The 14,058-nt window shown below is 36.2% G+C and overlaps 2 protein-coding genes across 3 annotated transcripts in view; one reads left to right on the top strand and one right to left on the bottom strand.

Annotated features, from left to right (window-relative positions):
- The window catches only part of stol (voltage-dependent calcium channel subunit stolid), a 46,659-nt gene that overhangs the window by 11,098 nt on the left and 21,503 nt on the right, over positions 1 to 14,058 (top strand). For both annotated transcript variants that reach the window (XM_017147399.3, XM_017147398.3), the window contains exon 3: positions 13,656 to 13,766. In XM_017147399.3, coding sequence (XP_017002888.1) covers positions 13,656 to 13,766 — 111 coding nt within the window. The remainder of the gene's footprint in view (positions 1 to 13,655; positions 13,767 to 14,058) is intronic.
- On the bottom strand, positions 91 to 1,145 carry LOC108061202 (phenoloxidase-activating factor 2). Its single transcript, XM_017147285.3, has 2 exons — positions 1,017 to 1,145; positions 91 to 918 (listed from the first exon to the last, which is right to left on the bottom strand). Exons 1-2 carry the CDS (start codon positions 1,107 to 1,109, stop codon positions 91 to 93), a joined length of 921 nt encoding a protein of 306 aa, XP_017002774.2. The 5' UTR covers positions 1,110 to 1,145.

Here is a 14,058-nt window from a genome sequence, read left to right as displayed (position 1 = left end):
AGTTATTTTATATTTTACAGCACAGTAATATTAAATACGTAGTAACATATTTCATATTATCAATCATAAAATTAAAAACACTAAAAACAATTAATTTTTGTCGGTTACAGTGCCGGTTGGACCTTCCATAAGTTCGACAATCCATGACTTATATTCAAACACGTCGGTGTATATGCCGGGAACATTTTTGTTTTTACATCCCACGCCCCAGTTGACGATGCCAATTTGCTCGAATCGCTTGGGATCCTCGGGCATTGGGCAAAAAAGTGCTCCTCCGCCGTCGCCGGTGCAGGCATCCTTGCCCTCCTCGCCGCCGGCACAAAAAAGATTCGGGGCAAGGGTGAAGGTTCTGCCCATCCTGGTTTGCCGCAACTGATCCTGACAGATGTCCCGGGGCACGATCGGTACATCGATCTTCTTCAGAATGCTGGCGTTATGTTTATCCTTGAATTGATTTTTACCCCAGCCAGCCGCAATACAGCGAGTTGAGTTGAGGGTTCTTTTCTCGGTGGGCAGGCAGATGGTGTTAATCCGGTATGTCATCGGGAACTCCTTCTCCAAAAAGAGTAGCGCCAAGTTATTGGCTCCTGTTCGCAAGCTAAATGACTTATGAAACACGAGTTTCTTCACAATTTGCTCTTCATATGGGTATTTTTCCGAGGCATTTCCATACTCCCATTCGCCTGCGCTGACGACAAGATCCTCTGCCATCTTATTATATACGCAATTAGCTGACGTGAGTACAATATTGGGGGTAATTAGAGATCCACCGCAGACAAATTTCTTATGATGGCTCACGGCAACTGTCCACGGAAATTCCCCAGGCCTGGCTTGGCCATCAGTAACATTTAAGTCGGATTCCTGAAATGCTGGACTTCCTTGACCGCATTGCGGCTGTTCATCTGGCGATTGCATTTCCTGAAATAATTAAGTTAGCATGAGAGTAAATAAAAGATTAAAATTTCACAAGAGCCTTTGCTTTACCAGTAATAAAGTTATTTTATTTAGACACTTACATTTTCAATACTTAGATCGCCTTCATAATTTTCAGCCGCCCCAAATAAAATAAGGGCGGATAGAAAAACACCGACTGTCCAAATTTGAAACATGTTTCCGCTTCGAGTTTTAATTCACACTGACCAAATCTCGCTACACATTCTAAAAGTGTACCTTATCAACACATGAGAAGTAAAGCTTTGGCTTTTTTCGAAAGTGAGAGAAACAAACATAAACAATAATGTTTATAAATATAGGAGCTATTTTAAGCTTTTAGAAATGTTTTAGTATACGTAAATTTTTGTTTAAAATATAACAATGTTTCTTTTTTTCTTAAATTTGTAAAATATTTGAATATTGAAAATACAACATAAATTCCCTGACATTGTCTTCTTTTTCTTGGTATTTTGCTGACGTATTTTTTTTTTGGTCCAGTCGTCCTTTAAAAATGTTTGCAATATAATAAAAGGGGGGAAAACAGAAAATTAAAAAGGAAAGCGGAAAATGTTGTGGGTGTGGCTCGCCCCTGGCTTCTTCTCCCTCTCATTTATTCGCCTTTTTCCTGTTGTTTTGCTGTAGCTGCTTTTTTTTTTTGCTATTTTGGGTAAAGTAGCATAATAAAATGTAAAACAAATGCAGCGCACACGTTCAGTTATGCGAAAGGCGTCGCAGGACAACAGGAACACCAAGGACAACGCCAAGCCGAAGACAAAATGGCTGCCACGAATGAGGAGCGGAGAGAGAGAGATGGAGGCAGCATGAGAAGAGAGAGAAGACGAGCGTGTGTTTGTATGTATGTGTGAGGAATGCCTGTGCGTGGCGCATATTCATTTATTTTATTTTCCCTATGCTTCTGGCTTAAAAGCGTTTAGCGCTGACTAGCTAAAAAAGTATCCACCTAAGCCATGAAATATGTTCTTCAGACAGATAGAACCTTCAGCCGGAATATGAATACCCTCTCTTTCGAAAAACAATGTTTTTTACAGAATGAAACAGAAGATCAAAAGTTATACCTCACTATATAAATAAAAAGGTCATATTTTAGTAATCTATGAAAAATTGAGTATTTATAATGCACCTCACCTCCCTTTTTTAAGTATAAAGAAAATATATCCGCACAAAATTGCTTTAATTTCTAGTTCTGTAGACTTTTACAAAACATAGAGATCGCGGCAAGCTAAGTATATTCCACGTCATTGATAACCAGACAACATTCCACGAATTTATACTATAAACAAAGCATATATTTCTTATCAGCAGTGCCGATGCGACCTAAGACATGGTCCGTTTGATTTATTGGGTTTAAACGATTTCTGGAAATTCCTAGGTCTTATTCCTCTTCTGAGAAATTAATTAATTTATAAGTAATGTTTAACAGTCGACTTAATTATTATAGAAATATTCTTTAAAGCTAAAGAGGAATTAAAAAAAAAACATAAAATTGTTTATTTTTTATTTGATAAAATTTTAAAATTTCTGGAACTAATTAATTTGATATTGTAATTTTTATAAATATAATTTATTCTCAACCGAAATTTTAATCTCAACCGAAAAAGAAAGTTATGTTAACACAATGTATAGCTTAAAAACAAACAAATGGCGGCAAATTTCTGTTAGACGTGACATAGACGAAATGGCTTTATAGAGGAAATGGCAACAAAAATGGAGAAAATGACAGGAGTTCTGTTTTGTACGCTCTGCGTATTTCTGCTGCCATTATGGCAAATGATGATGTGCAGCTAACGGTGCTGCCGGTGATCATTGTCTAACATCTGGGCTCTCACTTGCAGTGAAATATGGGTCAAATTCAAGTGAAAATTGCCTTCTCGCTCTCTTCTCGCTTTGCAGGCAAATAAATTTAAGCGTGCTCTCATTTTGCACGTAATACAAAACTTTTTAACAGCGAACAAAATATAAGAAAACAAAACTGGCGCGTGCTGTCGTTTTTCTTCAGCGTCCAGCCTTCGCTTTCCCTCACAATTTCCCGTTTTTCCCCCTCTATTTCATTTTCCTAGTCCTAGCCTCCCACTGTAAGTGGCATGCAAATTATTGTTCCCTGCCTTCGCCAGCTTATTCTGGTTCTTCTACTTGGCATTCTCTTCGCTGCTTATTGAAGGTAAAAGTAAACCATCTGCAAGTCGAGTTCATGTTCATTGGACAAAAAAGGCTTAGTATTTAAATAATCTTAAGATTTTTAAGCAAAGACCAAAAAAATAAATAATACATTAATTAATATAATAAATAAATAAATACAGATTTAAATATTTATATTTTGAAAGTAAGATTATAGTAGGACTTCATTTGAAATTTATTAAAATTAAACTTTAATTTCTTTGCCATATTTTGTGGTTTTCGAATCTGCATTGTGCTGGCCGTCTAGGCAATTATAATTTTTCGTGTGCAGGGTTGCCGCCCAAAATGCAGATTGCTGGCAAGTGGTTGCCCACTCCGGCGTTACCAACTACACATCACCCCATGCAACTACAACTCCCACGCGGCGATTCTGCTCCATTTCCCGGGCTTGGTGACAAATAGAAGGCCTTGTTAAGGGCCTTGTGGCTAAAATCGGGCTAAAATGTGGAGGGGGCAGAGGAGAAGGGTCTTCAAGGGAGATCGAGTTGGTTTTGTGTGTTTGGCTAACTAAGTGTGTGGCGAACAGTGTTGCGGACTGCAAAGAGACTAATCGTAAATCAAGGCGACGACTTGAGGGGCAGGGCAATGGGCATGGGATGCGATGGTACTCCCCCAGCTCAACTCCTTCATGGGGCTATTCTCCACTGGCTTTTGTGTGCGGTCCGAAATGCATTGGTGCCGTAGTCCTTGATCCTCTCTCTATGCATATAAATATGTATATATACATTTGTATGTATGCATATACCCGTATATACAACCAGGACTTGTCTATGCAAATATTTAAGTCTGTCGTTGTCGTTTGGTGGCGAAAATGCGAGCATGACATACAGCTGCCGGCAAACAAATGTTAAGTGGGGCGGAGACTTCTCGGGACTTCTACTTCTGGTCCTTAATGAAAGTATAAAGCAAATTAAATATTTAATTTCATCAAATCCTCGAGGGGGTTTGTCCATTAAATGGACGCAGCAGCAAGTGCCAGGTAGGATGACTCAACTCCCAGAAGGTTATTTGCTTAATTAAGTGTGGAATAATTAAATGGTGGTCTGCAGGCACCCTTCAAGATTGGTCACTTTTCAAGAGTTTTGTTTTCTACCAAAATGTTTAATGTAAATGTGTTAATTATTTGGTCTTGGTACAGTTGCTGTTTTTTTCTTACTCCCTCTTCGAACTATTTTTTTTTTCATTCCACGAAAAAGGCTCTTCATAAGGCAATTATAACTGCTGTAACAAACTAACTTTTTACCTCGCAATTAAAAAAACCAGAAAAACATGCTAATTAAAACTTAAATGCAGCTCTCGCGTAAAAAATAATTGAGCTCATCCATTAGGAGAAGAAAAATCAACAAAATTATGTCAGAAACTATGAAAGCAAAAGCTGCAAAACTTTAATTTTGCAATAAAAGGAAGGGGAAAATTAAAAAAAAAATAGTGCTGTACTAAGAAATTAGCAAAAGAAATCTCTGCTTCAGTGAACAGGGAAACATGCGCGTTGATGCGAGACATTGTTGCTCGTTTCTCCGAAAGGAACGAGGCGGCCCACAGATTCGTTTCGGGGGGCTGGGAACTGGAGTAGAATGGTGACAGCGACATCTTCATTAAAATCTAATTAGCGCATTTCCAGACCCGGCACCACAAAATGCCAAACCAGACCAAAGAGTTACTCCGCTTTCTGAGACCGCCACGGCATAATAACTCAGACAGGAGGAACCCAGGACGAAAGTCAATATTGTACCTTAAACTAAAAGTGCACTGGGGAAAATAACTAACTTAATTGTAGAAACTGCGTAGCAACCGTTATTCACTAATCAGGTTTTTTATTCATTTAAGGAATGTGTATTTTTATTTTAATAAAAATATTTTTGTAAATGAACTAAAAAACTTGACGCTAATCAGAGGACTAGAAAAAAAATCGAAATTCCCGTAAAATAATCTGATTAGGAGTCACAAAAGTTTACGTTCCCGCCAAATGTTATCAAAATAAGGTTGACATACATGAACATTTTTATGATTGTTCTGAAGAACTCATTAAAAATATTAATCAAAAAATGATTCATGAAATAATCTTAAGTGTGAGTCACAAACATTAACATAGTTCCGGTGGGAAAAACGTATTTTAGTCAGAAAAAAATAGGGTTTTTAAATGATTCGAGTGTGCTATGCACTCGAAAATTATTTTAATTTTGTATACTAGCAATTTAATGAAAGCATTTAGAATTTAAGGGCTAGTTTTCAACCTAACAAAAAGTCGTCCAAAACAAAAAACTTCATATGAAACAAAATTAATTGACATTGTTTTCATTTGATGTTTTTTATTTTGGACGACTTTTTGTTAGGTTGAAAACGAGCTCTATTTGGTAAAACCCTTGGTGATTTGTAGCAGTGCGCAAAGAATTTATAAATTTGCATTTGTGTTAGAGCCGGCTAAAGTGCAGGAGTTCAGGTGGCCGATGCTGCTGTTGCTTCCGCTGCTGCTGCATGCGTAAGCTGCTTAACTTGAGCTGGAATTCAACAGGAGCAGAAGCCAAAGCTCAGGAATGCTCCTTACTCGCAGCTCTGCCCTCCCCCCCGAAGGATGTCCTTGCTCCAGTTAAAGTTGGAGCAGCACCAGCTGCATACGCACCCGTCGTTGGGTGGTTGAGTGGGTGAAGTGGTGGCATGGTGGTGGTGCAGGCGGTAGAGGTCCGCTGGAGGGCTCCTCCTTGCGCAACATTTTCAAATTCCAGAGTCAACCGCAAAATGAAAAACTTTCTATGGCTGCTGCTAGTGCTACTGCTGCTGCTGTTCTCGCTCTTCGAGTGCTACCCATATTGTATACATATTGTATATAGTTTTTTGCACCACCACCCCTTTTGGCCCCTCTTAGCTCCCCCTTAACTTCCCACCGCGACAGGACACTCACAAACACACACACACACACACTTACACGCGTGCGTCCTTCAGGCGTGCATTGCATTTCGATGTTGCTCGCGTGGAAATTGCTTTATAAAATGTTGCCATCGCATGAAAGTTGGGTGAGGTTTTTGTGGGCGTGGCCCCTGCAGCCGTGGCTAATATCTTGCTAGCCCCCGCAGATATACATATAGAATATAGCCAATTTTTTTTGCCCTTTCTTCATTGATTCTTTTTGTTACGCTGCGGCTGCTTGCTTGACATTCTTTTAATTTCCAATGCATTTTTCCCTTCTCGATTTTTACTTTTCACTTTTCCACTTCTTTTTTAACCATTGCCTTTGATTTGGCAATATAGTTTGCTAATGGTTTTTGCAACTGCTATAAATCATTTTTCAGGGAAAACTTTCGAGGGCCGATTACTTGTGTGGAAAGAAAGTGCTGGAAATTGGCTGCACTTAGTATTAAATTCTTTGATATCTTTGGCTTTTTAAACTATCATAGAAGTTATTTCATTGCACATTAAAAATGTTATGAAAACCGAACGTAATTTATAAAATAACATGATTTGGGAATTTAAAATTCTAGATATTAACTTCTTACACGAGTGTAAATACATTTTCCATATCCCATTTAGGCCGTCACCTTAACCCTTAAATGTGTAAGTCAAGTGCAGTTCGTAAACTCGTACTCTAGGCTCTTAAAATCTTCTTATAGCATTTATAATGCTTAGCGGTATTACAAGGAAGACAAAGAAAGGGATAAACTCCTTGTGCTAGTAATACTTTCTTTTTCCCACCAAACTTGTGTGGGTGACATTTTCTTTTTGGCCAACTAATGAATGCCTCAAAGAGGCTTCTCCTTGCAGTTTTAGTTCTGTGGTCACACACAAGCACACAAATGGTACATGGTTGGATTTTGGCCCAGGCCACAAATATTTGCAAAGCATGTGTGTGGGTATGTCTCTTCATACATATACAAAAATAACACAGAGAAAAACTATAGTAATTGATTATGATTTTACCATGGTTATGGGGATAAATCTAATTATAATACACTCATTTTTAAAAATGAAACATACATAAAACAATGAATAAACAAATCCTTTTAAAGTTAAGTTTTAAACTTTATTTTGTTTATTATGGATTACATTAATTTTTTATATTTCATTTTTAAAGTTTATTAAGTTACTTTTTTTGTTTTTAAAATAAGTACTAACATATGTCTTGAATAAATAAAATATTAGATATAAATCGAAAATTTTTTTTATGGTAATTAAAATTGATTCAAGAAAAATACTGTAATATTATTATTTGATGATTTAGTTCTTTTGCTTTAGGTATCATAATTGTTTTTATCATTAATATTTAATTTAAGAGTACCTATAGTTTTTCTTTGGGTCTACGTATTCATAGCCAAGCTTAGTCTTCTATGCCCAGGCATTTTCTCAACTGCTGCTGCTGGCACTGAATCAGTTAAGAAAAGTTTTCTAATTAATTCGCTGGAGACATGTACAGGGTCCTTTTCCATCTCTTTCTCTCCACGATGCAGCGAAAACATAATTTAACTGACAGTTTGTTTGAAAAGTGACAATTTGAAAGGGGCGTGGCTGCGCCTCCTACACCCCCACCCACCCACATATAACTCCATTTCTAAATTGCTAATTTGTGGCACTTAAATGCATGAAAAAGAACTCATAAAATGCATTTGCTTGTGCCAAAGCCATTTCTTCTCCGTTCGCCTGCTACTCTTTCGATTATGATTATGGGAATTCATCAGGGGGAAAAAGCTGAGAAGAAAGCTCATCAGAATTTTCCATTAAAACAGATGACAACACGTTCAATAGAAAAATCATTATAATAGCGAAGGGCATCTTTGGTTGCGTGTGTGTGGGTTGCTTCTCGAGTAACTGGTGGGGAAAATCAGGGCAAAACGCTGAGGCCATTAAATGGCCACTAAATGCGTACTTCTGCTTCAATCTCAAACCAGAATGTGTGCGTGTCTCACTTCAGTTAGCAGAAGCTTCTCCAGGGGTTAAGTGCGATGAAATGTGAAATTTAATTAGACTCTTTCCCAAAATACATATAAAATATGTGCAGTTCCTTAAGCCTAGCTTTCTTTTTACCAGTATATTTATTATACCCTTGCAGAGGGTATTATGATTTCCGTCAGAAGTTTGCAACGCAGTGAAGGAGACGTTTCCGACCCCATAAAGTATATATATTCTTGATCAGCATCACAAGACGAGTCGATCTAGCCATGTCCGTCTGTCCGCCTGTCCGTCCGTCTGTCCGTCTGTCTGTTTCTATGCAAACTAGTCTCTCAGTTTTTGAGCTATCGGGACGAAACTTTCGCAAAAGTCTTCTTTCTATTGCAGGTAGTATATATGTCGGAACCGGATCGGACAACTATATCTTATAGCTCCCATAGGACGGATCGAAAAAAAAAATTTTAAAAAATTCTAGCTTCGGTGTTTTTTGAAATATTACCTTCTACTTTTGGGGATGTTATTTTTTAAATATTTCTGAATTTCGAATTAAATTTTTAAAAAATCGGACTACCATAGGAACGATCGGAAAATTAATGGAAAAGTAATAGGAAATAAATTCTAGCTTCTTTGGTTTTTATTGTATTATCACTATGGACGGCAGTCCATGTAGTGACGAAGCGCACCAGGAGAGTGTGCGAAGGCGACTACTATATATACACGAAGAAATGAAAATCTACTGTGATGGTCCGATCATAATGAATGATACACCTATCGAAAGGTATTACGAAAACTAACAGGATTGCATACCAAGACTTTAAGAAAATCAATTGGCTTGGGAGAGAGAGCGGTGAAAGTGAAAAAGTGAAAATTTCGAAATTTGGAGCTGTTGGGGCCGGTGGGGATAAATGCCCCCTCGCAATGTTTTATTTGTATTCCTTTTAAAAATACCCGTCGAATGAGGGGTCATTTGTCAAAATCCGACGCTCCGTTCAAAAGTTATAGCCAAAATACGATTTTCTTCATCTTCCCAAAATGAAAATTTAATTCTGTTTGTCAGTTTGTCAGTTTGTCAGTTTGTCAGTTTGTCAGTTTGTCCAAAACATGTTTTTTAAGTTTTTAAAATTTGATATGACGTTCATCACATCGATATCAAAAACTTTTCTTCTACCACTTTTGGAAAAACTCGCTAGTTTAGCGGGAAAACAGCTATAAATAGCTAAAATTCGGAAAGCCGTAACTTATATACTACTAAAGCTACAGACTTGTGCTGCATCTCGTTGGAAAGGTATTTTGAAATGCTATAAACGCCTTCTATATGCAATTTGTGTAAATGTAACAGTTAAAAAAATATGAACAAAAGACAATTTTTTAAAACTTTTTTTTTAGCTTTTTTTTATTTTTCTCAAAAACGGCTCTAACGATTTTCTTTAAAACCTTAAACTGTATAGCCCTTGAGATTCCTTAAATTTTGGTATATAACACATTACTGTAAAAAGTCACGTTTAAAAGTTATTTTTATACGAAAATAGCCACGAACAATTAACGCTCCCTGAGTATTGAATTTTGTGTGAGGGTATCCGAACTGTATTTTAGGGTCATGGAATCAGTAAATTTGCACCTAAGAGTTCCATATAGGTATCTTTTGTTCTACGACTTTTGGAAAAAGCCGCTACTTTAGCGGGAAAAAAGCTAAAAATGGCTAAATTTCGTTAGTTTGTAAGTTCTAAACTACTAAAGGTACAGACATGTGCCATACCTCGTTTAAAAGGTATTTTGAAATACTTTTTAACTTAATTTGTTTAAATACAATGGCTTACAAATTATGATTGACCAATTTAAATTTAAATGTTTATATTAGCACCTATGAGAGCAAAAGTAAACAAACAAAAACTTCTGATATCAAATAAAAACACCTCTTAACGAGGTAAAAAACTAGTGACGAACGCACCTTCAACATACAAAAGTTCTGATATCAACATTTGTGACGAAAAATTATTACACTCGTCATTAAATAGACTTTCTAATATTTTCTCATTCGGCACGCTGCAATAGAAAATGCCTGTGAAGGGAAAAAGGCTGGAATAGTTTGCTAGGGCGGGCCGAATGAGAAAATATTAGAAAGTCTATTTAATGACGAGTGTAATAATTTTTCGTCACAAATGTTGATATCAGAACTTTTGTATGTTGAAGGTGCGTTCGTCACTAGTTTTTTACCTCGTTAAGAGGTGTTTTTATTTGATCTTCTACTCTAGGATATGACTCTTTTTAAATATTTCCGAATTTCAATTTTAATTTGATCAAAATCGGACGACTATATCATATAGCTGCCATAGGAACGATCGAAAAATTAATGAGAAATATTAGAAAATTGAACATTTTTGCGATTTGTTAATTAATAGGAATGATCTGCAAGGGTATATAAGCTTCGGCTGGCCGAAGCTAGCTTCCTTTCTTGTTTTTCATATAATAAATATCCGAAAACTTAAGAGATCTGGTCAATATATTGGGTGTCAGCATCACTATGGACGGCAGTCCATGTAGTGACGAAGCGCACCAGGAGAGGGTGCGAAGGCGACTACTATATATACACGAAGAAATGAAAATCTACTGTGATGGTCCGATCATAATGAATGATACACCTATCGAAAGGTATTGCGAAAACTAACAGGATTGCATACCAAGACTCTAAGAAAATTAATTGGCTTGGGAGAGAGAGCGGTGAAAGTGAAAAAGTGAAAATTTCGAAATTTGGAGCTGTTGGGGCCGGTGGGGATAAATGCCCCCTCGAAATGTTTTAGTCGTATTCCTTTTGAAAATACCCGTCGAATGAGGGGTCATTTGTCAAAATCCGACGCTCCGTTCAAAAGTTATAGCCAAAATAAGATTTCCTTCGTCTTCCCAAAATGAAAATTTAATTCTGTTTGTCAGTTTGTCAGTTTGTCAGTTTGTCCAAAACATGTTTTTTAAGTTTTGAAAATTTGATATGACGTTCATCACATCGATATGAAAAACTTTTGTTCTACCACTTTTGGAAAAACTCGCTAGTTTAGCGGGAAAACAGCTATAAATAGCTAAAATTCGGAAGTCCGTAACTTATATACTACTAAAGCTCTAGGCTTGTGCTGCATCTCGTTTGAAAGGTATTTTTAAATGCTATAAACGCCTTCTATATGCAATTTGTGTAAATGTAATAATTAAAAAAATATGAACAAAAGACAATTTTTTAAAACTTTTTTTTTAGCTTTTTTTTATTTTTCTCAAAAACGGCTCTAACGATTTTCTTTAAAACCTTAAACTGTATAGCCCTTGAGATTCCTTAAATTTTGGTATATAACACATTACTGTAAAAAGTCACGTTTAAAATTTATTTTTATACGAAAATAGCCACTTTTGCCAGCTCGAACAATTAACGCTCCCTGAGTATTGAATTTTGTGGGAGGTTATCCGAACTGTATTTTAGGGTCATGGAATCAGTAAATTTGCACTTAAGAGTTCCATACTTAAGTTCTACGACTTTTGGAAAAAGCCGCTACTTTAGCGGGAAAAAGCTAAAAATAGCTAAATTTTGTTAGTTTGTAAGTTCTACACTACTAAAGGTACAGACATGTGCTATACCTCGTTTAAAAGGTATTTTGAATTACTTCAACGCCTTTTTAACTTAATTTGTTAAAATACAAAAGTTTAAAAATTATGATTGACCAATTTAAATTTAAATGTAGGGGAGTGTAGGGTAATTTGACGAGTAGGGTAATGTGACGAACTCGTCGAATCTCATATATGACGTCACGACAAAAATTCCAAATAAATGTAGTCGTCTCCCCTTATCGTGTCGACAATGTATTTACAGTAATATTAATAAGAAGTCCCGTAATTTGTTCGTGAGGTAATTTTCGCTAAAAATGTGGTGCGCAAACTAGCAAACCCATTCAATTTACTTGTGTTTCAGCAGTGCCAGAGCAAAGATGAGTGGAAAATAAAATCAGGCAAATATATGCACGTATACATGAGATCTTTATCAACAGTTTTTGGTACCTCGCGTTTTTTTCTTTTGCGCCGTTTGAGAGTGACACCGTTTTTGCTCCAAGTCTACCTTGTAGGGTATCGTGACGAACTTTTTGTAGGGTATTGTGACGAACTTTTTTTATTCAAGAATTTTAACTGTTATCGTTGATTATTTGTAAAAAAAATATAATAATACCAGATAACATTTACTGCTGCAGTTTTATTGTTGTTTTTAATAGTGACGTCAGTTTAATTTAATTTAAAAAAAAATTTGCACTTTGACCATTTTTTTTTTTTTAAGTTTGGGTATTATCTTATTACTTTTTTCTTTTCCGTATCGAAAAAACCCTTTCCGTAAATAATATATAAAAAAATGTATTTTTTTTTTGTAAAAAGGATGGTTTACACCAAACGCTGTGGGATTTGGCTACGTTGAAATTTCGAATCCAAATTTTTTTAGAAATATGCTCAGGAAATGTAAGCAACTTTCTGCTTTTACACTTTTAAAAAATATTGATTTTTGGAGATGTTACATTAAAGAACAAATCGTTCGTCACATTACCCTACAACTTTTGAAAGTGCAAAAAAAGTAGGGTTCACGCCCAACGCTGTGGGATTTAGCTGCATTGGAATTTCGAATTTCGAATTTTACAGGGATATGCTCAGTAGATGTAAGCAACTTTCTGCGTTTACACTTTTAAAAAATATTGATTTTTACAAAAGTTACATTCAAAAAACGAATCGTTCGTCACCTTACCCTACACTCCCCTATATATTAGCTCCTATGAGAGCAAATGTAAACAAACAAAAACTTCTGATATCAAATAAAAACACCTCTTAACGAGGTAAAAAACTAGTGACGACCGCACCTTCAACATACAAAAGTTCTGATATCAACATTTGTGACGAAAAATTATTACACTCGTCATTAAATAGACTTTCTAATCTTTTCTCATTCGTCACGCTGCAATAGAAAATGCCTGTAAAGGGAAAAAGGCTGGAATAGTTTGCTAGGGCGGACCGAATGAGAAAATATTAGAAAGTCTATTTAATGACGAGTGTAATAATTTTTCGTCACAAATGTTGATATCAGAACTTTTGTATGTTGAAGGTGCGGTCGTCACTAGTTTTTTACCTCGTTAAGAGGTGTTTTTATTTGATCTTCTTATAGAAGAATGTATGTATTTAGGAATAAAGTGGAATTTCGCTGGTAAGCAGAAAGGACACTGCTTAATTCAACCAACTTTGATTTACTTTGATGGCCAGCGGCATTTGCCACGCTTAAGCTGGAAAGCTTTTAAGAAAATGGCAACAAAACCGCGCGTTTGGCTAATGAAAACCTAATTGAATTAATAAGATACATTAAAATCAATTTAATATCAATTTAAGAGTCGCCTGGAGCCATAGAAACTGCGCCTACATAGGCAATTTCCAGGCCGAGAGCCATTTCAGAAGTACATCACCGTTTTATGTTGGACAATAAGAAAGCGCAAAAGTTTTACAGCCCTTTAACCCTTTACGTTTTTTGTTGTTTTTATTTTTGTTGTATTCTCGAACCGGCGCCCATCAGCTTTTATAGTTTATGACAGTAGAATGTACTGAGAATTGTGTATCTGTATCTGATGATTTTGGTTTTTCATTTGCAGCGCTTCAAGGACAACGACATCGAAGTGAAGCGCAAGGACGGCATTATCCTGCTGCGTGAATTGGCCGCCGAGGTGAAGAACTTTATGGATTTCAAGCGGAATGCTGTCATGGTAAGTGAATATCCCTGACTCTTTTGCACTGAAACAAATTCAAATAAACATGACAGTTTTTTATTCATCTTAAATTAAATGTGTTTTGTCTTACTTACATAATTATATAACAATTTAAAAGGTAAAAATGAAGAAAAATATGTTGCCTGTCTTAAAAGTGTCTTTTGTTCAAAACATACATATGAAATAAATTGAAGAAAGGTATTTCGATTTCCGATATTTATACCCGTTACTCGTAGAGTAAAAGGGTATATTGTATTCGTGCAAAAGTATGTAACAGGGAGAAGGAAGC

Source organism: Drosophila takahashii, chromosome 2L, assembly GCF_030179915.1.
Source record: "Drosophila takahashii strain IR98-3 E-12201 chromosome 2L, DtakHiC1v2, whole genome shotgun sequence".
Lineage (NCBI taxonomy): Eukaryota > Metazoa > Arthropoda > Insecta > Diptera > Drosophilidae > Drosophila > Drosophila takahashii.
Note: the sequence above shows the minus strand (reverse complement) of the source record. Positions and strands in the feature narration are given on the sequence as shown.

What these genes read in the sequence shown, in the direction of transcription:
- LOC108061202 (XM_017147285.3), bottom strand. Translation starts at nt 1,109, where the DNA reads ATGTTTCAAATTTGGACAGTCGGTGTTTTTCTATCCGCCCTTATTTTA. An exon ending in GCGATCTAAGTATTGAAAAT is followed by an intron (nt 919 to 1,016) that starts GTAAGTGTCTAA and finishes TAATTATTTCAG; the next exon opens with GAAATGCAATCGCCAGATGA.